This window comes from Punica granatum, chromosome 3 (assembly GCF_007655135.1).
Source record: "Punica granatum isolate Tunisia-2019 chromosome 3, ASM765513v2, whole genome shotgun sequence".
NCBI classification, from domain to species: Eukaryota; Viridiplantae; Streptophyta; class Magnoliopsida; order Myrtales; family Lythraceae; genus Punica; species Punica granatum.
In genome coordinates, this window is record NC_045129.1 from 11786362 (window position 1) to 11813981 (window position 27620).

The window sequence follows — 27620 nt, forward strand, 5'->3', positions numbered from 1 at the left end:
TGAGTTTTTAGGTACACCAAAAAGTCAAAGCTAACTCATCCATCTATAGCTATCTATCCCATGATAAAGATAAGGCTTCCCTCGCCCAAATTATGAGAATGACTCTTAAATAAATTTAGGAAATTAAATGAAACACAATCACCTACATATGCACCCAAAGAAAGAGAAAGGAATAGTTTGGGAAAATTCTATAGTGCAATCACTAAAGGTAGCGGTAGGCTACAATCAGATATTCATGAAAAATTTTAAATTCCTCAAATTTCATGTGATTTACTAATAGTATAAGTAAAATTATTCGAAGCTCATGTAATTTACTTCAAATGTAAATAATTTACTGATTTTTCAAAATAGATGCCACTTACTTGAAACACATGTAATTTACTTAATATTGTGTTACATTACTACAACTTTAAATAATTTAATTAAATGCATAGTTTAATAAATATGGTTCGAATATGTATTCAAATTTTTTCTTATAGGAGCAGTTGACAATTAAGTCCAATTTTTTCCATTATTTTCATATCTGTAATAGTGTGAAAAATTAAAGGGATTCAGCTATAAAATTAAAGGGAATTCACTTTAACCATGGTAAATGGTTCAGCTACGAGGACAAATATGTAAAAGAAAATAGGAAAATCTCTCTCACGGAAACATTTTCATTTTCATCCCAGCATGTCTGATAAAATATCATATGAGACTAATACATACAATGTAGTGTATAAGTCTGCATTAAGAACATGTCACATTGTCCTGTTGAAGCCTACAACCCCTATTTTTTAAAATATGTTTCTCATTATTTGATTGGAATTTGCACATCTCACATTAATGCATTAGTCTCATTTAATATTTTCTCCACGTGTTTCCACCACTCTCACTGCCATGCACGTTCTCGTCTATCCCTCACCCTTTCTCGGGAAGATCTAAGGTACAATAAAGTAATCGCACAATTCATCCAAATAAATTATTGAAAGTTGTAGTAAAAGAATTCAATGTTAAGTAAATTATACGTATTTCATGTAAATTCGCGTACTTTGAGAAATTTCTTGGGTAAATTACTTAAATTTTCAGTAAATTACTTACATTTGAAGTAATTTATATGAATCTAAACAAATCTCTCTATTTACATTGTTAAGAAATTACATGAACGGTAATGAAATTCTACTTCAATTTTTAATAAAATACTTAAGTGTACCATATCACCAATTTTTTATGATTACCATAGAATTTCTCTCTTTCTCACATATAATCGATCATTACATTGAATTTTTAATAAGTTACTTCAGTAAGAATAATTTCAAAAATTTTCCAAATAAGCTATCTATACGTGATTCAATGTATTATTGTTTGTGATTATGTAATCAAATTTATAAGCACGGTATATTTAATGTTTTGTACAAAATCCGCGCAAAAACGGATGCTCTCGATAATTTTTATTACTTCGAGTTCTATTTACTTACACTGTTAGTGCCTCTTCACTAAATAAATTACTTGAGGATTACAAATTTGCAACTTACTTCAGGTACTTATTTAGATCAAACCTTATCAAGCAACTCTCCCACTTGTGAGAGCAGCTGAATTTCATTGTAATTAAGTTAGGGATGAGGCTGAAAAGATAGTTAATGAGCGTTTTTGGAGTATCGATAAACCAATTAATTAAAAAAATGATCAATTTTCATTAGGTGAATTTCATTGTATTTCGACTAATCGAATTTTTCTATAACAATTTTAAAATTGTTACAACATAAGTCTCATAGAAGTAAAACCTTACTATTCATGGAGAATATTATCGCAGCACTGTACTCAACTCATTGTGCTCGAGAATTAAAACTGCCAATCACCATCGCTAGCTCGCGGAAATTATATCTTCCACTGCATAAACTGGCCGCTATAGTAATATTTTGAGCCTATATTGAGGAGATAAGAACAGAAAAAGAGAGTGGCATTCCAACATAACGGATATCGGAGGGGCTTTCGTATCTAAAATTAAACATGGAACTTAGATTATGTTTCCAAAGAATTAATGCTATCATACGTACTGATCCTCACTTTTTTGATTGCATGATTTCACGTGATTTATGCATCAATTATGCGTTTTTTAATATATGTGATCATGGCTTGTTAATATATACTTTTTTTAATATAACATGTATTTCTTCGAATAAATGATGGGAAGTGGAGATTATAATAGACCAATTGCTTTCAGCTGTGCGACGGTCAAGGGACCTCCAACCCCAAAACCACCACCCGAGGGGGAAAAAAAGAGGAGGCCGTTTATGTTTTCATCAATTATAGGTACCGATCAATTTACTAGAATTAAAATCGAGTTAGGACCTGAAGAAGTATATCAAAAGTTAACATGGGTTAAATAAGTGGTCCAGAAATGCTGTACTTGCAATATTTAATCAATTCATAAATTGATTAAGACCCCATCGATGATTAGCACGAGAAATGCAATTGACTACACCTTGTGACCATAAAAATATATATATATTTTCATCCACGGAAACTTAAAAAAGAAAAGAAAAAAACCTGGTACGATCATATTCGTGGGCCGAACTTCAATCTCAACCATGCGAAATAGGCAGTCTCTGGTATCACAGATATTCGTGGTGTGTTTGATTTTAGAGTTAAGTAGAGTTGAGTTTTGATTTTAATTGGATTGTAATAATTGTGTTGTTGAATTATGAGAAAAAGTGTAAAAAAATAATAAATAGTTGAGAGAAAGTAATGACTGTATTGTTGAAAAAGTAATTGATAGTTAAGAGAATTTAGTATTAAAAATTGAATTGACTGGTTAAAAAAATTGAAAAAAAAGGAAAAAGTAATAATTGTGTTGTTGATTTTTGTTGTGTAGTGAGTAGAGTTAATGTTAGAGTTAAAATTTTAAAAATTTGATTGAAATACTAAACAGAGTGGGAAAGTCCTTCCTGAACTTGCGGGTAAAAGGGGTTTGGATGGACTCATTGCTTATCGTGAGGGGCGGACCGGGCCTTTAGAGATAAAGACTTTGAGACGACCATCATATAGTTTCAATGACATGAACATCACCTAGCTAGGGATATCTCTATTGAATGTCTAAGATTCCATTGAAAAAGGAATATAGTGCAATGATACATATTCTTTTTTAGAAGTCACGAAATTTTAGATTTAATTTTTATCATTTAGTTTATTATTTTCTCGTATTAAACTTATGAGTCTTTAATTTAAAAAAAAAGAAAAAAAAAGATTGTGTGTCTATTTCGAATTTTCTGAGTGCTCCTCTCACTTATCAAATATATTGTCGGTTCACTCAATGCCTTTCTAGGCCCCCGAGCCAAAAGGCACAAGATAAAGATGTCCTTGTTGGTAGTGACCCAGTGCAAGGAAGGCAGGTGGCTTGTCCATATCTATGTCAAGGGCTTTTATAGAAAATTTCGGGATAAGAAGGACGACTTGGATTTGTCCGGTGCGGGCATTGGGTTGTGGTCTATCAAACTGGTACTCGATGATTTTATGAACTCGAGATGTGGTTCTCCATGTGCTAGGTTTCAGCACTGTGGTTGTGGAATCATAATGATGCGATCCGGCCCGTTCTTCTTAAAATATCCAAAAAGAGTGGAGCCAAGTCTTTCAGTTGTTGACCCCAAGTCGACTGTGCTCGAAGAAATGGATCTGCTCAAGGTTTAGAAAATGATAAATCTACTTTGTTCATAGTATATGTGTTAGGTTTCTGCCCTAGGGACGACGTAAAGTCATAATGGTAATTAAAGTCCCTTTCTCATGTAGGGCTTGACTGGAGAGCTAATCGTTGCGATTGCTGATAGACGGTACTATAGCAGAGAAGCTCTTTCGCTGCAGTTCTAACTAAGCTTTCGCGGCGGTTATATTGTCTGCAGGACCTTCCCCGCACGCATCTCCTCCTCGTAGAAGGTTCTCTCTAACAAACTTGCTCCACCCTCGGTTCAGCATACCTCTGGGTCTGTGTTTTATGTAGTAGTTTAACTTTACAAGCCACAATATGCCCAAGTGTCTCAGTGTCATGAATTGTAAATTATTGATGCTATTAGTATTCAGGAATTAGAGAGGTACACACTGCACAAGTTTATATTCGTAACACCAATGTGAATTATATATTAATACCTCATTGATGGTTTTGTCGATAGATGATTTCGGTATATAATTATAAACTTGTATTACTTCTATTATGTATGTTTCTTACCTGAAAGGAGAAAGATAAGCAGTTGAAAGTTTTCGGTTCGGGAATCTTTCCATGGTTGCTTTCTTCATATATGTTTCTCTAATTCCAAGTTGAAACCAAGGCAAGGATATTGCCCTATTGAAATTTTCTGCTTCGTGAACTAAGCGATGATTGCTCCCCACATGCAGCCTCTCTTGCCCGACCTGCATTATATAAAAAAGAGTAGAAATAGTTTGTCATCTTCGACACGGTTCAAAGCTATGTTTAATCATTGAGAATTCATGGAGTCCAAAACTCACTGTTCGGGACCCTGAGAGTCACCGACTCTGCCAAATGCACTGCACCTCACGGATGAAATGCTGATGGATTTTCTACAGGGAGACTTCAGTTTATTTACTTAATCAGCAACGGGAAACCGAAAGAAGAAAATGCTCTAAAAGAAAATCACGTTTATCATTAGTTTGCGCACCAAAAGGACCATATCCTGAGCTCCTTCATCAATCATATACTGTGATTGTTGAGTTTTTATTCAATGATATGTTCCAACATCCATAATATATAAATAGTAAAGTAGAATTTGTACATCACATATTAAATGAATTTTGTGCGCACCCGAATTTCGTCTCGTCGGGGCACGCATGCGCGCGCCTAAATGCAACGCGGCTTGGGAGTGTCCACCTTCCCGGGGACGCGGGACGGACGCACGTGAGAAGGAGTCACCACTTGCCATTTTACGACCCGAAGGTCAAGGGCCGGCAAGTTACCCAGGTCTAGGGGTACGGGGTACACCTAAGATGCTAAGGCAATGGTCTGTACGGAACCAAAAATTTCGAATTCGGGGGTTCTATTACGTGTGGGCCTATATCCCACACGCCCTTTCGGTACTCTAACTTGTCTAGGCTTGCCATTTTAATTTAATTACCGCGTAATTAAGTTCCGCTCATCTTATGCGTTTTGACACCGTAAATTCGAAGAAACACTCTGACCGTCCATTCTCCGACCGGGATTTTACATGAATATATGTATAATATAAAACCTTACATTGTTCTCTCAAATAAATAAAAGACAAGCTATAATGACTAAATCCCGGTCGGTTCGCATTCGGCCATGATTTCACTCATGCTCACCGTACAGTTTTGGAAAAGACCGAAAATCAAATTAAATGCGCACTCGATGTATGGGAGTATTGGACCCCGTGATCGACGGTTATGGGCGTTGGACCCAGTGTGAATCGAGTCCTAAAGAATCGGGCTTGATCCGCATAACAATCAAGTGCAAAAGATGTAACAAGCAAGCTCAAATAAACAATCAATGGGGTTTTGTTATCGCCGAGTTTACGTGAATTAACTGATTATTAATCGATGTATCTTGACATACAAATCCTACCTTAAAACAAACAAAAGGGGTGATAGATAGGGTATGTAGCATCCGACATTATTTTAACGGACCCGACAGACGTGATGTCCATAGTCAAGTATCGAATGTGTTGGTTGTTTTTAGATTATTCTGTATCGTGACAATATGGCTTTTACAGATTAAGAGTATTTTCACCTAAAACCCGAAACCTAACCCTTTGCTCGACTATTTGCCCGTGTTTAATTAAGCCAAGTTTGTGATTAATCTGTTTTCCCGTGTTTTGACTCATTCTAAACACAAACCGACGCTAGGATGACGGCAGGACAAGAACCGGTAGTCATGCCCTTGAATTGGGAAATATGTGTGTGCATGAAAAATCAAGATTACGTGGTACGCATCTCGGTGCTCTTGAAATTGTGAATTTTTAAAAGGACATGACTAACAGTTCTTGAATTGTCGACGCGATTACAAATTATTAATCAATTCGTGCAATTCATTTAAAGAAGTCAAGTGATTTAACTTAGCCAAATTTAACGTCCCGATTATCCCGTATGTAGAATATTAGGTTAATTAGAAATTTACCGAATGCTTTAATCTACGAATTTCGAGTTGTCGAGCTAGCCATTAGTTGACCGCCTAATAAACTCTAATTTCCGACATGGTCACATTGTATATAATTACAAAAATGAAATATTTAAATGGGGCACATACATTGTCGGTGGGTGATCCAAGTAGAAAAGGGTCGGATATTTTTAGGAAATGTCCAGGGACTGAATTGAACGATTTTAAAAGAGCAGGGATTGATTTGAAAATTCTGAAAAATTGGGGACTGATTCGAAAATTCTAAAAAATTAGGGACTGATCTGAAGATTCTAAAAAATGGGGACTGTGTAAAAAATTTACTGAAAATGTCCTAGGACTTATTTGAAATGAATTTGAAAATCGAGACTGACCTGAAAACAATAAAAAGGCCCCAGGACTAAACTGAAACAACTTGAAATGTTCCTAGGGATTCTTGAAAAATTCTAGGGATTCCAGGGCTGATTGGAAAATAGTAAAATGACTGGGACTTTATTGAAAAGAATTTTTGAAATTCGGGACAGGTCTGAAAAGGGTGAAAAATGGTCTCGGGACTAAACTGAAACAATTTAAAAAGTTCTTTGGGATTCTTGGAAAAATTTTGAAAAATCCATGGACTGATTGGAAAATAATAAAATGATCGGGGCTTGATTGAAAATAATTTTAAAATTCGGGGCAGATCTTAAAAAAATAAAATACGTCATCTGGACTGAAATGTGACAAAATAGAAAGTTCGTAAAATCGATTTCGAGACAAATTCGATCACCCACGCAACCCAAGAACACTCATTTCACATTATATCCATCAAGCAAGCAATAATATTCAGGAAAGGAGTCCTAATCATGCCAGTAAGTCGAGAATTTACCTAGTTCGGAAAGTTGAGGGGCTTTTCTATAAAAATAAAAAAAATCGTCGGACGAATTGGGTCGGATCGGATCGGGCTAGCCCGCCCGAAGGAGAAATCGCCCGGAAGAGCGCTGGATCGGACTGGGGATGTTGGGCCGGAATGGGTCGAGCTTTTGGGCTGGACCTGCGAAAAAACGAACTGGGCCGAGGCCCGTTAGCCAAGGGCGGTCGGGATCGGGGGGCAGTGGCGGCGACGGTGCTGCGGGCGGCGGTTCTCGCCCCTGGACGCCGCGATGAGGGCCGGAATGGACGCGGGAGATGGCTCTCGGCACCGCTTGGGTTGCGCGGTGTCCGATCTGGACTTCGCCGGGATCGAAACGGCCGGAATCGAGGGGAAAAGTCGCGTTTTCCGGCGAGAGCTCCCGAAATCTCCGATCTCCAAATTCCCCGAAACGAGAGCCAATTTTTCGATTTCTCTCAATGGGTCTTGTTCCTCCCCATCCGAATTCCATTTTTGTTTATTTAATTGCAATTTCTTCCCCGTTTCCGTAAGATTTCAGCCGATATGGAGAAAATCGCGGAAAATCGCGATTTGGGGGTTCTTCGAGCCGGCGGGGATCGCGGGCAGCCGGTGAGCGCTGCCCGGCCTGCCCGAAGACTAATAATTATTTTTTAAAAAAATTAATAATATTTATTTATTTATTTTTAGAAAAAGGTAATAAATTGGAAAAATGAAGATTTTACCCCCTTGGAGCCGATGGACTGAAATGGGGTGCTGACAGCTTGTCCGTCTTTGGTTGAATGCTCGATTAGAGGATGTAGCCAAAGATTATGAGAAACAACCCTTTTTGGTTCCGGCGATTGCTTCGACCTCTCTTCCGATGGCCGCTGGTTCCTCAGCTTTGGATGCGTGGGAAGAAATTAAGCATATGTACCTAAATCTATTGAACAGATGTCGGAATCAGTGAATAGGAGGAGGGGAATCAAATTCAAAGCAATAAGTCGCGGGTTTATGGAAAGTAAATGCACAGGTTTATGGGCCCGTATGATGTAAGGAAAGTGAGGACACGGGTTTATGGGCCCGTGCAGTGCGGGAAAAGTAAAGACACGGGTTTATGGGCCCGTGGAGTGCAGGAAAAGTAAAGACACGGGTTTATGAGCCCGTGCGATGTGTAAAAGGTAAAGACACGGGTTTATGAGCCCGTGCGGTGCAGGAAAAGTAAAGACACGGGTTTATGAGCCCGTGTGATGCGTGAAAGGTAAAGACACGGGTTTATGGGCCCGTGCGGTGCAGGGGAAGTAAAGACACGAGTTTATGGGCCCGTGCGGTGCAGGAAAAAGTAAAGACACGGGTTTATGGGCTCGTGCGATGCATGAAAAGTAAATACACGGGGTTTATGGGCCCATGCGATGCATGAAAAGTAAAGACACGGGGTTTATGGGCCCGTGCGATGCATGAAAAGTAAAGAAACAGGTTTATGGGCCCGTGCGGTGCGAGAAAATAAGACACAGGTTTATGGGCCTGTGCGACGCATGAAAATTAAAGACACGGGTTTATGGGTCCGTGCGGTGCATGAAAAGTAAAGACACGGGTTTATGGGCCCGTGCGATGCAGGGAAAAGTAAAGACACGGGTTTATGGGCCCGTGCGGTGTAGGAAAAAGTAAAGACACAGGTTTATGGGTCCGTGCGATGCGAGAAAATAAGACACAGGTTTATGGGCCCGTGCGGTGCGAAAAAAGTAAGACACAGGTTTATGGGCCCGTGCGATGCATGAAAATTAAAGACACGGGTTTATGGGCCCGTGCAGTGCGAGAAAATAAGACATAGGTTTATGGGCCCGTGCGATGCAGGAAAAGTAAAGACACGGGTTTATGGGCCCGTGCAGTGCAAGGAAAGTAAAGACACGAGTTTATGGGCCCATGCGGTGCAGGAAAAAGTAAAGACACGAGTTTATGGGCCCGTACGATGCATGAAAAGTAAAGACACGGGGTTTATGGACCCTTGCGATGCATGAAAAGTAAAGAAAAGAGTTTATGGGCCCGTGCGATGCGAGAAAATAAGACACAGGTTTATGGGCTCGTGCGATGCATGAAAATTAAAGACACGGGTTTATGGGCCCGTACGGTGCAGGAAAATAAGACACAGGTTTATGGGCCCGTGCGATGCAGGAAAAGTAAAGATACGGGTTTATGGGCCCGTGCAGTACATGAAAAATAAAGACACGGGTTTATGGGCCCGTGCGGTGCAGGAAAAAGTAAAGACACGAGTTTATGGGCCCGTGCGGTGCAGGGAAAAGTAAAGACACAGGTTTATGGGCCCGTGCGATGCGAGAGAAAATAAGATACATGTTTATGGGCATGTGCGATGTATGAAAAGTAAAGACACGAGTTTATGGGCCCGTGCGGTGCGAAAAAAGTAAAGACACGGGTTTATGAGCCCATGCATTGTGTGATGGTGGTAGCGAAGTGCATGGAGTGCAGGAGCAAAGATCAGTGTTAAGGAATAGCGCTTGGCGCTGAAAGGACAGTTCGCTTGACACTAAGCCAAGATCACGCTAGGGTGATGCAGTGGTGATTATGGCTTGCGAATCGTCGTGTGACCGAGGTGCTTGTTTGATGACAGTGTTGTGCGTAGCCCCGGGGTCCTTGATTTGTCGATGACCAGTCTCGTGCTGAGGCGGCTGCCTCGCTGAGGATGCCCCTTTTTGGTTGTGTGCTCGGATAGAGGATGCAGCCAAAGACCATAAGAAGCACTCCATCTGATCTCGGCGACCGTCCTGGCGTCTTTCCCCATAGCCACTTGTTCTCTCTGGTTTTGGATTCATGGGAGGGAGTTGGATAAACGTATGTACCGCATCGCCTGCTTGGCGGGGATGGTTCGGTTGTTTTGTTCACTAGGGATGCCCCCTTTGCTTGTAAATGCTGGCGCAAGGTAGCGCTGCTGTGGATTGACTCGGCGCTCGGGACTGTGACCCATCTTGTCTCGGTGAAGAGTGAGAGCTGTGAGTGGTTCACCCTTAAAGGTGAGCGTGACTCTCCATTAGTCGTGCGGATGACGGTGTGCGCTGAGTGTGCAGGGCTGATGCTGTCCCAAAGGCGCTGATCTACCGAATGTCGGCATCGCTGTTGAAGAATTCGTGCAACTTGGTGGAATCTGGCCCTATTGTAACGGTGGTTGGGTATTGATCTGCCTGAAGCCGGCCACGCCGTTGGGATGGTTGCTTGTTGCTCTGCCGGATGCCGGCCCTGCCGCAGAGCCGATTGTAGCTCACTGGGGATGCCCCGGTCGTATGATGAGGGACTCGAGCTTTGGAGTGGAGTGCCTACGTATCCCAAGGGGTCGAAAATCAGAGTCCGCCGTAGCTCTTGCGGCTTGTAGTACCTGTGATCTTGTTATCATCAGTAAGTCACGGGTGAGTTACTAGCGATGTGTAAGCACAAGCGTAAGGGAATTTTGCGACTCATACTCTTCAGATTCGGATCGCCCGAGCAATCCCATGGAGAGTTTTTGTATTGGCGATGCGAATGGGATCCCGTTCTCGAAAGCCTCGATATGAGGTTCCCCGGGGCTTCTGCCCGCCATGCATGGGCATATCGAGACGTTCTCAATGATGCCCCAACGGCTCTATTGGTTGTTCGACGTGCCCGTCAACCTAGGACCCTTCTCGTCAGGGCACCGTAGGGCGGCTGCGTTTGTAACCCGCATTGGGATTTCTGTTCAAATTTGGTCAGACTTGGTCTAGTCATTTCCAAAGGGTTTTGACTAGACTTCCGGAAAGGAATGTTTGGGGTTTTGGCTTTGTGATAGCCGATTGGAGGGTGGCTGTGACCCGTTTGGAGTTATGCGATTGACAAAGAGAAAAGAAAAAAGAGAAAGCTTAGGGAACATGCTCCCCCAAGCTAAAAGGATATACGAGTTCACGCCTGCCACGAGATGTACCCCCCTTTTCTTTCGATTTCTTGTCCTGTAGGCTATTGCGAAGTGCACGAATGGCGTGCTTGCTTGTGCACTGCGCTTGGGGAAGAAACCGCCTAAAACGGCTGAGCAGCATTAGGGAGTTGATCAGGGATTGTGTTGGAGTAGATAACTTGGTCATTTCTCTTGGGGATCCCTAGTCCACGCAGTGTGCGGAGGCCCAGAGTGACTGTTTTGCTCATCTCTCGTTTTAATCTCCTTTTGCTACGGTCACCCGCCTCGGGGCCGTACCTCTCAATCTAAAGGGGATGAACTCTCCTTTTGCCACGGCCTCCCACAAGGGGTTTCCGGTCGTGCCTATCTTGTGCCCTAACTTTTGCCTAGGCCGCCCCGAAAAGGGGTTTTCGACCTAGCGGGCTCGACTCTTTTGTCTCTCGAGTTTGCAAGGGCGAAGGGTTCGAAGGATTCGACCTCCGAGTGCGTTGTGTTCTGTCTCCATCGAGGAGTTGCGTCTGCTGCTCCCCTTTTTGTCGGGGTTTGTTGATTTCTTCTTCGAATTGACGGCGCCAGAGTATTATATCTCGGCGGTGCTTTGTTTTGTTCATAGGCGGGTTTTTCCCGCGCCTTTTCTCTCTCTCTTCATTGGCGGGTTTTTCCGGCTTCTTTTCGCTCTGTTTTTTTTTTTTTGCATCTGGGATTTGTTTTGTTCCCCGTGTATTTGTTGGAAACTCCTTGACTTTGCATTGCGTGGTCGCTTTGGTGTGCCTTGCCCTATTTCGTGAGGGCCGGCCTTTTATGGAGGTTTGGCTCTTGGATATTCGGAAGCCGAACTTCGTGTTGCTCGTCCTTGCAAACTTTACAAATGATTTCCCCTATCATCTAAGAAGAATAATAAGATTTGCCCTGGGTGCAGGTGACCGAGGTTGCCCCGGCACGAGTGTTGAACGCGGATGCCCCGGTCTTCGTGCATCGGACGCCGTTTCTGACCGTGTCTTGTCGCTCCCGTGGAGGGTGCCCCTATGAGGATAGGTGCTCTCGAAGTCGGCATACGTGTTTTGCTTCGGGGGCCTTGCTTGCTATCGACTGAGATGGTTAAATTGACAGCATGTGGATCATTCAGTCGTTTTTGTCTTCGGTTTCGTTAAAAAAGGGGGTACTTCCGCATCAAGCCTCTTTCCTGTCGAAGTATAGGGAGAGAGACCCGATAGGAGTTCTCGTGGAAGTGTGAACCCGTGTATCGCTCTTTGCTTGTAGTCGGCGTGCCCCTGTGAAGGATGACAAAGAAGATGATGTATTAGGGGATTATACGGTGAAATATGTGGTAAGAAATGTAAGGTGGACCCATGGGAAGTTCCCTCATCCAGGGCGCGACCCATGGGATGCCGCGCGTGGGGGACATTCAATTCCGGGAGTCCGGTCATCGCCACGCTGGATCAGTTAGACTGTAACTGGGAACCGCATAGTTGTACTTTCCCCGATTGCGGGTTGGCATGCGCAGCCGTCCTAGGGAAGGCTCGAGGAGCCAGGTCCCAAGAGGATAGGCGAGTCGATCAGATCCAACAGAATCAATAGGGCGTCTTTGGGACGGTTCAAGTGCCCCTTGAATGGTTCGTTTATGCCGAGAGCTTGTCGGCAAATGCGAATAAATATAAAAGAGCATTTGAAGGAGAGTGTGTGTTGCCCCGGTAGCAAGTGAGTGGGCTGGGACATGCTATGTTCGTTGGAGCTGTCGCCTGTGATCTTTCGTGGAGGGAAGGTCGGTCATCAGTGTTTGGAGTCCGAGGAGGTAGTAGAGAAGTGTTTCCTGTCTCGATTTTAGAATTCAAATTGCCTTCTTGTCTGTTATTTCCTGCAATAGGAAAAGGGAAACGATGAAGGAGCAAACTATGTTCGCAATTTCAACGTAAGGGCGCAGGGGATCGAACTAGCCTGGTAGGCGTCGTGCGAGCGCGCCGGAGGGATATGCATGGGTAAGGTGGAGGCATGCTTGCACGACGTGGAAGGAAGCACTCGGTTGTGCTGGTGGATGTGCTCAGTTGCGCGAAGAGACGTGTGCTCTTGATCACGCGATGACGCTTGGTTGCGCGGGGTTAGTGAGAAAGTAGCTTTGCCAAGGAAGGTAGATCGGCCCTCGGGTCACGGCTTGCCTTGCCGTGAAAGTCGTGATTGGTCTACCTGTGAAGAAGTCTTCACTCACTTGCATGATGGGACGTTAGCTGTTATGCAAAACAGTAAATGAGTAGAATACATGCGATGTGTGAGTTTTTCAAAACTAATGCCGCCATTCACATCGACTCAAAACGATCAAAGTACAATGTAAATTTTGTAAAATAAAGCCATAAGCCAGTCTTCCACCACACTCGGAGTTTGAGCGAGCTCCCTCTGAGGTTGTGGTTGGCCGACTAGTTCTTCATCTTTCTCAGCAGCTTATCGGCAAAGGTGATCGATCATGTTATTGGTGAGGTCGACTATAGTAGCTGTGCCTGAAGTGGGGGATGTTCTAGCAGATGTGCCGGTCTTTGTTTGTGGAGACCGGGTGGGACCCTCGTGTGTTGACGGACATTGTCGAGGTACGAGCAAGAGGCCAAGCAAGGCGTCTCTTACCAAGACGAAAGGAAGACTGACTTAGGACTTGTCCATATTAATGACACCCTAATTTTGAAAAACAGATGATGCATGTGTGCGAAGAACGTAAATGCCAACGGCTTAGTACAAATTACAAGGTACATCGCTCTTGAAACAGAAAAGACTCAAGTGGCACGCAGGCCGACTCGATGGACTATTCGTCGAAGCCGGGTTGGAGAATGGCATGGAGCTCCTGCAAAATGCATGGTTTTAGTACTACAGAGGCCGTGCTACGTAAGGATGAGGGCTCCCGACTCAAGGGTGTCAATTCCTTGAAATCGGGCGGGGATCTTTGGGGGCCTAATCGACGGTCCAACCGTGCGACGTACCCTTACTCGGAACCCCTATCTAACATGTGTTTCCTAAAATCGGTCGTGGTACGCGACCCGTAGGTACCTGAATCTAGTATAATATGCAATGTGCGTGCGAGAAATAAAAGTGCATAAAGCAGATGAGCGGGAAATTACTGAAAGCGGTAAATAAACAAACAAACAAAGCAAGCAAGAACGAGCCCAAACCCTCTAAGTGATCCCTAGTGAAGTCGCCAAGCTGTGCGCACCCGAATTTCGTCTTGTCGGGGCACGCATGCGCGTGCCTATATGTAGCGCGGCTTGGGAGTGTCCACCTTCCCGGGGACGCGCGACGGACGCACGTGAGAAGGAGTCGCCACTTGTCATTTTACGACCCGAAAGTCGAGGGCCGGCAAGTTACCCAGGTCTAGGGGTACGGGGTACACCTAAGATGCTAAGGCAATGGTTTGTACGGAACCAAAAATTTCGAATTCGGGGATTCTATTACGTGTGGGCCTATATCCCACACGCCCTTTCGGTACTCTAGCTTGTCTAGGCTTGCCATTTTAATTTAATTACCGCTTAATTAAGTTCCGCTCATCTTATGCGTTTTGACACCGTAAATTCGAAGAAACACTCTGATCGTCCACTCTCCGACCGGGATTTTACATGAATATATGTATAATATAAAACCTTACATTGTTTTCTCAAATAAATAAAAGACAAGCTATAATGACTAAATCCCGGTCGGTTCGCATTCGGCCATGATTTCACTCATGCTTACCATACAGTTTTGGAAAAGACCGAAAATTAAATTAAATGCGTACTCGGTGTATGGGGGTATTGGACCCCGTGATCGACGGTTATGGGCGTTGGACCCATTGTGAATTGAGTCCTAAAGGATCGGGCTCGATCCGCATAACAATCAAGCGCAAAAGATGTAAGAAGCAAGCTCAAATAAGCAGTCAATGGGGTTTTGTTATCGCCGAATTTACGTGAATTAACTGATTATTAACCGAGGTATCTTGACATACAAATCCTACCTTAAAACAAACAAAAGGGGTGATAGATAGGGTATGTAGCATCCGACATTATTTTAACGGACCCGACAGACGTAATGTCCATAGTCAAGTCTCGAATGTGTGGGTTGTTTTTAGATTATTCTGTATCGTGACAATATGGCTTTTACAGATTAAGAGTATTTTCACTAAAACCCGAAACCTAACCCTTTGCTCGACTATTTGCCCGTGTTTAATTAAGCCGAGTTTGTGATTAATCTGTTTTCCCTTGTTTTGACCCATTCTAAACACAAACCTACGCTAGGATGACAGCAGGACAAGAACTGATAGTCATGCGCTTGAATTGAGAAATATGTGTGTGCATGAAAAATCAAGATTACGTGGTACGCATCTCGGTGCTCTTGAAATTGTGAATTTTTAAAAGAACATGACTAACAGTTCTTGAACTGTCGACGTCATTACAAATTATTAATCAATTCGTGCAATTCATTTAAAGAAGTCAAGTGATTTAACTTAACCAAATTTAACGTCCCGATTATCCCGTATGTAGAATCTTAGGTTAATTAGAAATTTACCGAATGCTTTAATCTACGAATTTCGAGTTGTCGAGCTAGCCATTAGTTGACCGCCCGATAAACTCTAATTTCCGACATGGTCACATTGTATATAATTACAAAAATGAAATATTTAAATGGGGCACATACATTGTCGGTGGGTGATCCAAGTAGAAAAGGGTCGGATATTTTTAGAAAATGTCTAGGGGACTGAATTGAACGATTTTAAAAGAGCAGGGTTTGATTTGAAAATTCTGAAAAAATTAGGGACTGATTCGAAAATTCTAAAAAATTGGGACTGATCTGAAAATTCTAAAAATGGGGACTGTGTAAAAAATTTACTGAAAATGTCCTAGGACTTATTTGAAATGAATTTGAAAATCGAGACTGATCTGAAAACAATAAAAAGGCCCCAGGACTAAACTGAAACAACTTGAAAAGTTCCTAGGGATTCTTGAAAAATTCTAAGAATTCCAAGGCTGATTCGGAAATAGTAAAATGACTGGGACTTTATTGAAAAGAATTTTTGAAATTCGAGGCAGGTCTGAAAAGGGTGAAAAATGGTCCCGGGACTAAACTGAAACAATTTAAAAAGTTCTTTGGGATTCTTGGAAAAATTCTGAAAAATCCAAGGACTGGTTGGAAAATAATAAAATGATCGGGGCTTGATTGAAAATAATTTTGAAATTCGGGGCAGATCTTAAAAAAATAAAATACGTCCTCTGGACTGAAATGTGACAAAATAGAAAGTTCGTAAAATCGAGTTCGGGACAAATCCGATCTCCCACGCGACCGAAGAACACATTTCACATTATATCCATCAAGCTAGCAATAATATTCAGGAAAGGAGTCATAATCATGCCATTAAATCGAGAATTTACCTAGTCCGGAAGGTTGAGGGGCTTCTCTGTAAAAATAAAAAAAATCGCCGGATGAATCGGATCGGATCGGATCGGGCTAGCCCGCCCGAAGGAGAAACCGCCCGGAAGAGCGCTGGACCGGACTGGGGATGTTGGGCCGAAATGGGCCGAACTTCTGGGCTGGACCTGCGAAAAAACGAACTGGGCCGAGGCCCGTTAGCCAAGGGCGGTCGGGATCGGGGGGCAGCGGTTCTCGCCCTTGGACGCCGCGATGGCCGGAATGGACGCAGGATATGGCTCTGGGCACTGCTTGGGTTGCGCGGTGTCCGATCTGGACTTCGCCGGGGTCGAAACGGCCGGAATCGAGGGGAAAAGTCGTGTTTTCCGGCGAGAGTTCCCAAAATCTCTGATCTCCAAATTCCCGAAACGAGAGCCAATTTTTCGATTTCTCTCAATGGGTCTTGTTCCTCCCGATCCGAATTCCATTTCTGTTTATTTAATTGCAATTTCTTCCCCGTTTCCGTTAAGATTTCAGCCGATATGGAGAAAATCTCGGAAAACCGCGATTTGGGGGTTCTCCGGGCCGGCGGGGATCGCGGGCAGCCGGTGAGCGCTGCCCGGCCTGCCCGAAGACTAATAATTAATTTTTTTAAAATTAATAATATTTATTTATTTATTATTATTATTATTATTATTATCATAATAATTTATTATTATTTTTTTTAGAAAAGGTAATAAATTGGAAAAATGAAGATTTTGCCCCCTTGGAGCCGATGGACCGAAATGGGGTGCTGACAAATTTAACATTAGATTTTTAAATAATTATTTTTACAAAGATAGTATGTGGACACAAATTTAAATATATGTATATATCACATATATGCATATTTTGTTACTATTTTGGAATGTGACTGTTATCACATAGTATGCGGACACAAATTATAATTTATTATTATTTTTTTAAGAAAAGGTAATAAATTGGAAAAATGAAGATTTTGTCCCTCTAGAGCTGATGGACCGAAATGGGGTGCTGACAAATTTAACATTAGATTTTTAAATAATTATTTTTACAAAGATAGTATGTGGACACAAATTTAAATATATGTATATATCACATATATGCATATTTTGTTACTATTTTGGAATGTGACTGTTATTTTCATCTTGATTATTCAAAGAACGAGAATGTGATCAGATATGCTTTTATTTAGAACTTAATTCAGTATCAGTACCTTTTTCACTGCTAGTTTTTGATAATCTCCATCGAATTGATAACTCTCGCTTGAGGTGTATCTTTAGGATCCATGCATGTCCAAGTACCTCTGATCAAATTAAATTCCTTTTCTTTTAAATTTTCAGGTCAAGACATCCTTGAAGGCACCAGAGGTCCATGTCCCAGTTCCTGAGATTGAAGAAGGGGTAACTGAGCACTCGATGGGAGGAGCTTGCACTTGCAGCTCCGAATCCTCCGGGGAAGATTGCCCCTGCTATTTATGGGTAAAGTCATTTTCTTATCCGAAAATGCCAAAAAAAAAAAGAGAGAAGGAATTACATGTAAAAAATTAGCTAAATATACGTATGCATCTTCTTTTTTTTCCGTAAGTTGTTGACTGTTGTCCACTAGCCAAGTTTGTTCGTTGCTTCATATTATTATGCAATTGCCGTATTGGCCAGTTTCCTAGTCGGAGTGGAGAACAATATAGACGGTAAGATGATGCTCTTTGCTTTTGTGTTTACAAGATGTTTTCTTTTGTAAGATCAAAGTTACATCTATTCGAGTGCTTTTTGGATTGTCTTAGACCTTGCAGTATTGTCTATGAGTCCATCGAGTTAGTGGTTTTAATGCTTTAATATTGTCTATGAAATATTTGAATGTTTAAAAATAATATTTTAAGATTTTTCTCATTTAAATAGTTAATTTAAATTCTTGATCATCTTTTATAAAAGAACTGAATTAGTACTTTTCATATTTAATTTTATACATGAATATTATATATATATATATATTCTATTATTATTAAGGGAGAGTTTGATTTTGTTACCCCCGCCAGATAATTTCCTTAAGTTTTAACATACAGTAAACAAATCAAATGTTTCCCATCCTTTTAAATCCAAGCATTAAAAAAAAATAAAAATCTCTAACCACTTTCCCACAAATATCGGCAACTCTAGACATCAAATACAATAACCAAGTCTTCCTACTAATTCCCAAATCCAAAACAACCACGAAATTTTCAAAAATAAAATAAATAAATAAATTAAAAATCCTCACGATTAATCATTATTTGTTATATAAGATAGTCGTTATTGTTTATATAGATTAACTCTAATATATATCTAGTTAATGTTAATTTTTAGTTTTTCGATTGCAGAGAAAATCAATAAGTCTAATATGAAAAAATAGAATAAATGAACACAGATAGTCTCATTGATGAGATCTGACTTCGTTATTAGACGAGACTTTTCCTATCTTGTTTATAATATCTCTAATATCTACTTTTAGAAAATTAGTAGCATTGCGAGCATTTGTTAATTTGTTTCTATATATAGATAGATAGATCCATACCCGCACTGAGTACGCAACAGTCTCTCACCCCATTACGTACTCTCTCCCTCTCTCTCACGGCACTCTCCCCCGTTTCTCCGCTCACTCGATGGAGCTTCTGCTTGGCGTGTTCCGCTTGCTAATCGAATGACGAGCCAAGTTGCAAGCTCCGCCTCATTTGTCTGCCAATGGAGGAAATTGGTGGGCGCCGGCAACTGCTTCTTGCATTCATGGAGCTTTGATTGAATTCCATTCCCATTTTTTCTCTGGTTTAATCTTGTGGGGGGCAGGAGCCCAGGCAACAGTTTTGTGATTTGACCTCTTGGTGAGTTTGATTTCAGAGGAAAGGTGGTATTTTGATCTGAAGGGGTCGAAGGAAGTCGTCGAGGGGGCCGGAATTCGGGAGATGGATTAGGGGGAGAAGCGGCTCAATGAGCTCGGCTACAAGCAGGAGCTCAGGAGAGAGATGGTAATATCTTGCTCTAATGGGTCCTTCTTCGGTTCGGTCTTCTTGTTCGCCGTCTTAGTCCAGTTTCGTTTGATTATGGATTGCAGACTCTCTTCAAGACGCTGGCGATATCGTTCTCGACCATGACTCTCTTCACGGGGATCACTCCTCTCTATGGTTCGAGCCTCAGATATGCGGGGCCTGCGAGTGTTGTGTGGGGATGGGTTGTTGTGACTTTCTTCACGTGGTTTGTCGGGATTGCGATGGCTGAGATCTGCTCCTCTTTCCCGGTTTGCAGCTTCTCCTCCTCTTCCAGTTACATTATGTTCCGCATAAAACGTCGTAGTCACTTCCTTCTGTAACACCGATAGTTCACTGTTTAATTTTTTGATAAGTAAGATGTTTGTGTTAAGCTACTGATGATATTTTTGGTATGGACTAATTGTTTTAGCAATAGGCATGCATCCCGAATGTTTTCTTTATTCTCATTATCGGTTCTTCGTTGAAGGGGAAAGATAGAATCAGACTGGACATTAATAAAATGTCGAACAAGTATCCCTCAAATGACGAACGAATCCAGTATAGAGCAATTGAACTTTTCCACAATAACGAAATGAACATTGCTTTGTCGGAAAGTCGGCAAACGAAGTGGAACTTCTGAATTTTTCGTGGCCTCTGTAAAGGTCCAACATCTTTTTACCGTTAAAGTTGAGAACGGTAAGATTTTCTCCCATGTGAGATAAATGACGTAATCTCTCTGTTGAATGGAACGCAGACTACAGGCTCTCTTTACTTCTGGGCTGCTCATCTCGCTGGCCCCAAATGGGGACCATTTGCTTCGTGGTGCTGTGCTTGGCTCGAGACCATAGGGCTCATTGCCGGGATTGGAACTCAGGTAGTTCCTTAGCCTTGTTCATTTTTATCTCGAACATTGTTAAGATCTCTTCTCTATGTCTTCACCCCAGTCCATAATCAAAGGCATATGCAGGTCACAGTCACTTCAGAGCATCATTCTACTATGGACTGGGACCAATAAGGACGGAGGTTACTTTGCCCCAAAGTGGCTTTTCCTGTGCATGTACATAGGCCTCACTTTAATATGGGCTGTTCTCAACACATTCGCGCTAGAGGTGATTGCCTTCATCGACATAATCTCGATATGGTGGCAGGTAATTGAATTGCATTTATTCTTGTGATCTACTTCAACAATAAGGACAATCCTTTGCCTTTAAGTCAGTATATTTGCTATGATGAGACCCTTAAGAATCATCTGTTCTGGCTAAGTCGGCATAAAATGATTTACACTTGACCTAGCCAATAATCTCCTCATTATCATTTATTTACCAGCTTGTACTCTTCTTATTTAGGTTATTGGTGGGATGGTCATAGTTATAATGCTCCCACTCGTGGCATTAACAACACAATTGGCTTCATTTGTGTAAACTCATTTCGAGATGTCACCTGAGACGACTGGTATATCGAGCAAAACCTATGCAGTACTTCTTGCTTTCCTTGTCAGTCAGTACTCGCTGTATGGATATGATGCGGCAGCACATCTAACTGAAGAAACTAAGGGCGCTGATAAGAATGGTCCGATTGCTATCCTCTCAAGCATTGGGATCATTTCCATGTTCGGGTGGGCTTACATCTTAGCCCTCACTTTCAGTATCCAGGTACATGATCCTATACCTCAGATAGTTGTTTGCCCGGATATTGAAAATGAATTGTCTAATATATTTTTTTCATCTCGACGTTCCAGGATTTCAACTATCTATACGACCCAATGAATGAGACTGCTGGAGCATTTGTTCCCGCTCAAATCCTCTATGATGCATTTTATGGGAGGTATCACAGTGGGACTGGGGCAATCATTCTGCTATTCATCATCTGGGGCTCATTCTTCTTTGGCGGGCTCTCGATCACTACAAGTGCTGCTCGAGTTGTATGTAGTTGAACCTTCCTTTTTTCTTCTAGTGAGAAATTCAACGTTTGCATATACTATAGAAATGTCTAGGATGATAAGAGCCAAGTGTCGATCATTAAATCGGCTTTTAAGACTAATAAAAAGATGGGTGGCTCTTCCTGACCTATAGATGCGCCTTTGTTATGGTTACTTCTGATTACTGTACTTCCTTTCATCGGTGAAATGTTTTCATCCTCTAAATATTGGTTTCCACAGCCTGAACTTTTTCTCAACTACCAAAGTTAGTTTCCTTTCTCTCTTTCGTATCGGACTAGCCAAAAAGAAGATGACAGTTTGCTTTTTTCTGTTTGTGCTGTTGAACCTAATATACTACGCTTTTGTTCTTTTATTGACACATTCTACTTACATTTGGTTCATGCACTGATTGGTATATGCTCTATCAAGAGATAGAGGCATCCCATTTTCATCCATATGGAGAAAGATTCACCCAAAGCACAAAGTCCCCTCAAATGCTGTGTGGCTTTGTGCAGCCATCTGCATTCTTCTCGGCCTTCCCATCCTGAAAATCGATGTGGTCTTCACAGCCATAACTTCAATATGTACGATTGGCTGGGTTGGTGGTTACGCGGTCCCTATATATGCGAGGATGGTCATGCCTGAGCAGAACTTTAATCCCGGCCCATTCTACCTGGGCATGGCGAGCAGGCCAGTCTGCCTGGTTGCTTTCCTTTGGATATGCTACACATGTTGCGTGTTCCTTTTGCCGACGCTGTACCCGATTAGGTTGGACACATTCAATTATGCACCTGTGGCTCTGGGTGTGGCCTTGGGCTTGATAATGATTTGGTGGGTTTTTGATGCTCGAAGATGGTTCAAGGGACCTGTTAGGAACATTGATACTCCATACGAGGAGCAATTTTAGGAAATTAAACTAGCTTACTTTTAAGAATTTTGCTATGCATCGCGATCTGTTTTTATGATAAAGCATACATGATATGTATATAGTTGCATTCATTATCCAAATTAATCAGTTTCATCTTATCAGAATTCACCATCATATTGTAGTGCAGTAGAAGTTCGTCCACTTTATCATGTACCCTAAAAGTGCAGATGTTCGTAGTTGAACCTTCGATACTTGCTGGAGTTAATTGAGAGCCAAAGAGGTATCTTGATGTTCTTGTCGAAGACTTGATTGCAATGTACGCCATTTTTCGATGCATAGACTGTAGGTTGAGTTCTTGGCAATGACATCTTCAGACACCTCTTTGGTCTCGATCAGCTTCGCTGCATACATTTCGAAGTTTCGAATCCTTTGCAAGAGAAATTCCAATTTCCCATGGTCGGTCTCGCTTCTAACATCATCTAACCAATCCCAAGCTTCTTCGACTCTGGCCCAGAAGCATGAATCCTGAGTCAGGCTCGCGAACTTGCTCCTCTTATGGGTTTCTTGCTTATTTGCACCCTCTCTCTCCCTCCACCACCGGTCGGAAATCTCGAACCTCCTTTCCCTTCCGTGCATAAGGTAATGGCCTTTCCTGTGGTGAAGGCCCAAGCGATAATACTCGGCTATGTCCAGTGGCTCGACAAGGAGCCTATAGGATAGAAAAGCGTTTATCCATTTGGCCCGTCGGTGGAAATCGTGCGGCAACTCATTCCTCTCCAACATGTGAATCACATCATCCCAGAATGACCCCAGCTTGATCCGATTCATGTTGACTCGCGATTCTCTCTTCGAGGCTCCTCTCCTCTTGAAAGAATCATAGTAACCCATTTGGTCGTCCGACTTGTCACAGCAAGCCTTGTACCATTCTATTTCTGCCCTGAAGGGCACGATCTTGGAAAGTCGAATGGCTAAGTTAGCGCTGTTGATGTTCGGTGCTCGACCGACCCTCCTAGCAGTCATCAGACAATCTTTAGCCAATGTTGAAACCGGTTCCTGTTTGACGACCCAAGAAGAAGATTAGAGAACTACCTCGGGACGTTAATATTTCACAAACACCACATAATGAGAGCATTTGGATACATAATATCCGATAAACACCTGTAAATCAGTACCTGTCCATGCGTTCCCGAGGATTGCAATGCCAAAGAAACACTCGCTTCGTAGTTCGACTCGGATATCTCCCTTGTCATAAAATTTCTCCTCGTCAGAAACTGAAAACTCAGCTTGCTGACATAGTTTCCATACCGGAGATGGTCCTCGATACTGCGACTTGGAGAACCCGACAGCAGCATCAAATGCAGCATCTTAGCAACACAGGTTGCATTATCCATACATATGGCTCCCTCTTCCGAACAGAACAAGTAACTCCCGAAAGGCCAGAAGGACTTCATTCCCGATCCTGAGCCTTCCTCTGTCCTCGCAGTCACTTCTACACTGGACAAGATGGTTCCGAAGAATCCGTTTATGTCCTGTTCAGTCAATGCAAGAACTGGACATTGGGACGTTTGGGAGGCCATGGACAAGTGCCAGAACTGCAGCAGGAAATGGAGTTGATGGGTGACAGAGAGTAATGGGGCGAAGAGCAGCCTTGGCATGATGTCGTAATTCGACACGATGTGGCAGAATCGCCCTCCCCATCTCTCCCGAAGAATGGCATTGGTGAGGGACTCGTTCCCGAGTAAAGGAGAGCCGAAGGTGATGCAGAGGACAGGGGGGGAAGAGAAGGTGGATTTGAGGCGACAGAGGAGCCAAAGGACCGTGAGGAAGGCTGTTGTTGCTCCGACAGAATGGCCTGTAATCACCAGTGACTTGCTTTGCTGCATTAGTTGGTCTATCTGCAAATGCACCCAAACGGGATAAGTAAAATCGACTCTATCAATATTCTTTCGAGTTCTGAGGTTTCTGCTTATAGTTTGCAGATTCTTATGATGGCACCTTGCAGTTTTAAGGGACCAAAAGCATTGACTGCGGGGTTAGGCAGGCATAGAGATTTATCGAGTTGTCTTACAGTTACGCATTTGGCGGTCTTAAATCTCAAAATGAAAGTACTTTGAATAGGAATAATAGGCTTGATATTGGGATGTGACTTCGATCTATTTTGTCTCTCCCTTGTCTCCTAACTGACTCTTACATTGTAATATAGGCGACATATCAAACAGAGACAAACTTCAAAAATAAAGAACGCTCCATTGCAAGTCTCCGATCCGAACCCATATACTTTTATTTATTTATTTTAAAGAAAGAAGATAGTAGCTGGGGCCTACAACTGCCACGCAGCAGGCGCGGTTGGTGCTTCTTGGCCGAGAGACGTCTCTCTGTAGGGGGGGGGGGGGGGGGGGGGGGGGGTGGGGAGTTTCTTTGTTGAGAGACGTCTCTGGCCACGTTGGAGCTGTTTTTGAGCTGCTGCAACAGCTTTTTCTTTGGCGCAACTCCATGTGGCAAAGAGAGACGGCATGGAGAGACCGGCTGAAGAATGGTTCTTCTGGCATGACAATGACTTATAACTTACAAGGATACATTTAGTAATTAATACTTTCAGTTCAAGTATTAAATATTTCTATTATTCGATGATAAAGAGCACTTTAATTCAAATGTCTAGTAAGTGTCTAGTACTTTTACTGTATGGTGATAAAGAGTACAAAATACTAAACACTCGAAACTAAAAGTATTAAATATGTAAACGTGACTAAAAGTCGTGTTGGAATTTCCCCTCATACATTTGATCTACCGGAATACAAACTAATGGGATGGTTACTTAAAATACTTGCAAAAGACCAGATAATCTTGCGCAAATTATACCTAATGAATTTTCAAAAAGGTAATATTTTACTTTCAAAGCTAAGATTCTCAACGTTCCCATCACATATGAAGGTCAATCCATTTTATGACCCAAATTCTACGGTGCAGATTTTAAGAGTGCGTTTGGATTTAGAGTTGAGTTGAGTTTAGTTTAGTTTTGGTTTTAATTGGTTTGTAATGATTGTATTATTGAATTATGAGAAAAAGTGTGAAAAAGTAATAAATAATTGAGAGAAAGTAATGATTAAGTAATGATTGTGTTGTTAAATTATGAAAAAGTAATGAATAGTTGAGAGAATTTAATATTAAAAATTGAATTGAATGGTTAAAAAAATTTAAAAAAATTTAAAAATGAAAAAAAGTAATGATTATGATGTTGAATTGAAAATAAGTAGAGTTGAATTGAGTTGGGTTAAAAAAATTTTAAAAAACAAATACACCCTTATTTGGACAAAACTAATTCGGGCCTTTAGATTTCCTTCAATCTAATTTGGACAGTCCATTTTTATAAGTTTTAAAATTTAAAAAACATCTATGAAAAATCACGATCTGGTTTCTTTATTATATAATATGTGATTTCTCGCTCACAATGCTTTTTGTAAGGGTTCGATCCTATTGATTTTAATATTTAATCATAAATTTTGAAATTTAAAATTTAAAAAAAAGAAAGAAAAGAAGAAAGTAACAGGGAAGAGGAAGAAGGAGGGGCGGCGGTGATCGGTTCACTGCCGGGCCGCCACCCCCTAATTGGGGTCGCCGGCGACTGTCAACGAGGGCTCCACCTCCCCATATTAGAAGTATTGTATGTGAAATAAGGCCAAAAAAGCAAACATCAACAATTATTCCCTACGAGACCCATACGCACACGACATGCGGTCTAACATAATTGTAATAATTTTACAATCACTACAAATGTATAAATTACTTTTTCGTAATTCTTAAAATCTATAGATTTTTATGTATGGATTATAAAATAATTTTATTTATTTAATAATTAAAAAATAGATAAATTTGTGAGGGGGAGAAAAGAGAGGTGAAGGGTGAGTCGAGAGAGAATTACGTGGAAGAAATGATAATGGGTGCTTACTGAAATTTACTAATATTAGACGTATATTCACATTATGTGTGAAATTATTTAATAAATAATATTTTTATTAATTTTTTGAATTAATACATAAATTTAATTTATTTAACTAAAAAAAACATTTTTGGTCATATGAGTTTAGCTTTCGGTAAATTTTGATCATCTAAATTTAAAAGTGTCGAGTTAGTCCTATACGTTGTTTCATGAGGCAATTTTGGCCCATTTTGTAACTTATAGAACAAAAAATGTCTTCCTTTTTTCAAACTTATAGGATCACATTTTAATTGAAAGTCAAATTATAAGACAAAAAGTGCCTTTTTCAAAATTTATAGGATCAAAATTGTCTTGCGGAGCAAAAGCATAGAACTGACTCGATAGTTTTAAATCTTATAGGACCTAAATTAACTGAATACCAAATTTATAGAACCAAAAATATCTTTTTTCCATTTAACTATCATCAAATTTTTAGATTTGAAATATATTACTATCAATATCAATATGTAATGCCTCTAATAAATGGCTTCTTTTAATCAGAATCAAAGAAAATAAAAAACAATAATATAACGAATTGGAAAAAAAAAGATTTGGAAGAAAAACGTCAACTAAAAGAGTAACGTGAGGGATAGAGAGAGAGAAAAAAAAAAGGAGATTGTGAGATGGGTGTAAAGGTGAATTAGTGAGTAATTATATTTATCATTTTACTGTTGTATTGTTGCTGTAATGACTGCTATTAATTCAAATACATAAACATCAACGGTAATATCGAAAAGAAAAATTTAGACAAACTATTTTTTTATTTCAAAAATTATAATTAAATATTAAATATAATTTTTAATTCTTACGGTTGATCACTTGGCACTACCTTATTGATCCATGCGTGATGGCAAATTTCTAACGCCGGTGGAAGTTTGTGGGAGGGAAATAAGAAAGTAAAGAATGAAAATGCTAAAAGAAATTATGTATAATCGACGGTCTATATTGAATGAAAGGTAATCTAAAAACTTATATTAGTTTTGTGTGGTATGAAAAATTAAAAAATCTCTACCAAGAAGCATCAATTTTACAATATCTTGGGGAAAGTGTTCAATATAGTAGTACTGTTCCTCAATTTGTATTCAAGAGGTGTTGTGTATTGGATTCTGTCAGTGGGAGATATCATGCCTATATAGCATGACTTCATATTTTTGCTTCTCTATACACGGCATGATCCATAAAACTCTCTTACAAAAACAAAAGAGAAAACGAGAAAATGCAAGTTATATATAAAAGTTGCAGCATTTTCCAGCTAACTGAAAAAATTGTAATTTGCAAATGGATCCAATGAAGAAATTACAGGATAAATATATATAAATTTACCGCTTCAAATAATTTTAGTAATTTTTTAAACATTGATTCACCATAATAAAAGTTTTTAATGATTAGAATCGAGATTTAGCACTAGCAGGTCTATCTCGTGTCAGTTATGTGCATGCGTTTTTTTGCGCAACTCTACTCTTCCATTTTAGGTCCATTTGTCTCCTTTGTAGCGGAAGAAAAAACACACAAAAAAAGAAGAAGTTTTTGTGCCCACTTGAAATCTCAAGGGCATATTTGTAAGAGAATGTAATAATTACTTGGGTAAAATCAGAACGAGGAATTCCAAATTTCAGCCCTT

At 40.9% G+C, this 27620-nt stretch overlaps 1 protein-coding gene and 1 pseudogene across 1 annotated transcript; one reads left to right on the plus strand and one right to left on the minus strand.

The window, feature by feature from the left end:
- Positions 1-7523: 7523 nt before the first annotated feature.
- On the plus strand, positions 7524-22181 carry LOC116200383 (annotated as a pseudogene).
- Positions 21611-24022, minus strand: LOC116200271 (lipase-like PAD4). Its single transcript, XM_031531104.1, has 2 exons — positions 23196-24022; positions 21611-23076 (listed from the first exon to the last, which is right to left on the minus strand). The coding sequence occupies exons 1-2, from the start codon at positions 23904-23906 to the stop codon at positions 22285-22287; spliced, it is 1503 nt and encodes a 500-aa protein (XP_031386964.1). The 5' UTR covers positions 23907-24022; the 3' UTR covers positions 21611-22284.
- Positions 24023-27620: the final 3598 nt, after the last annotated feature.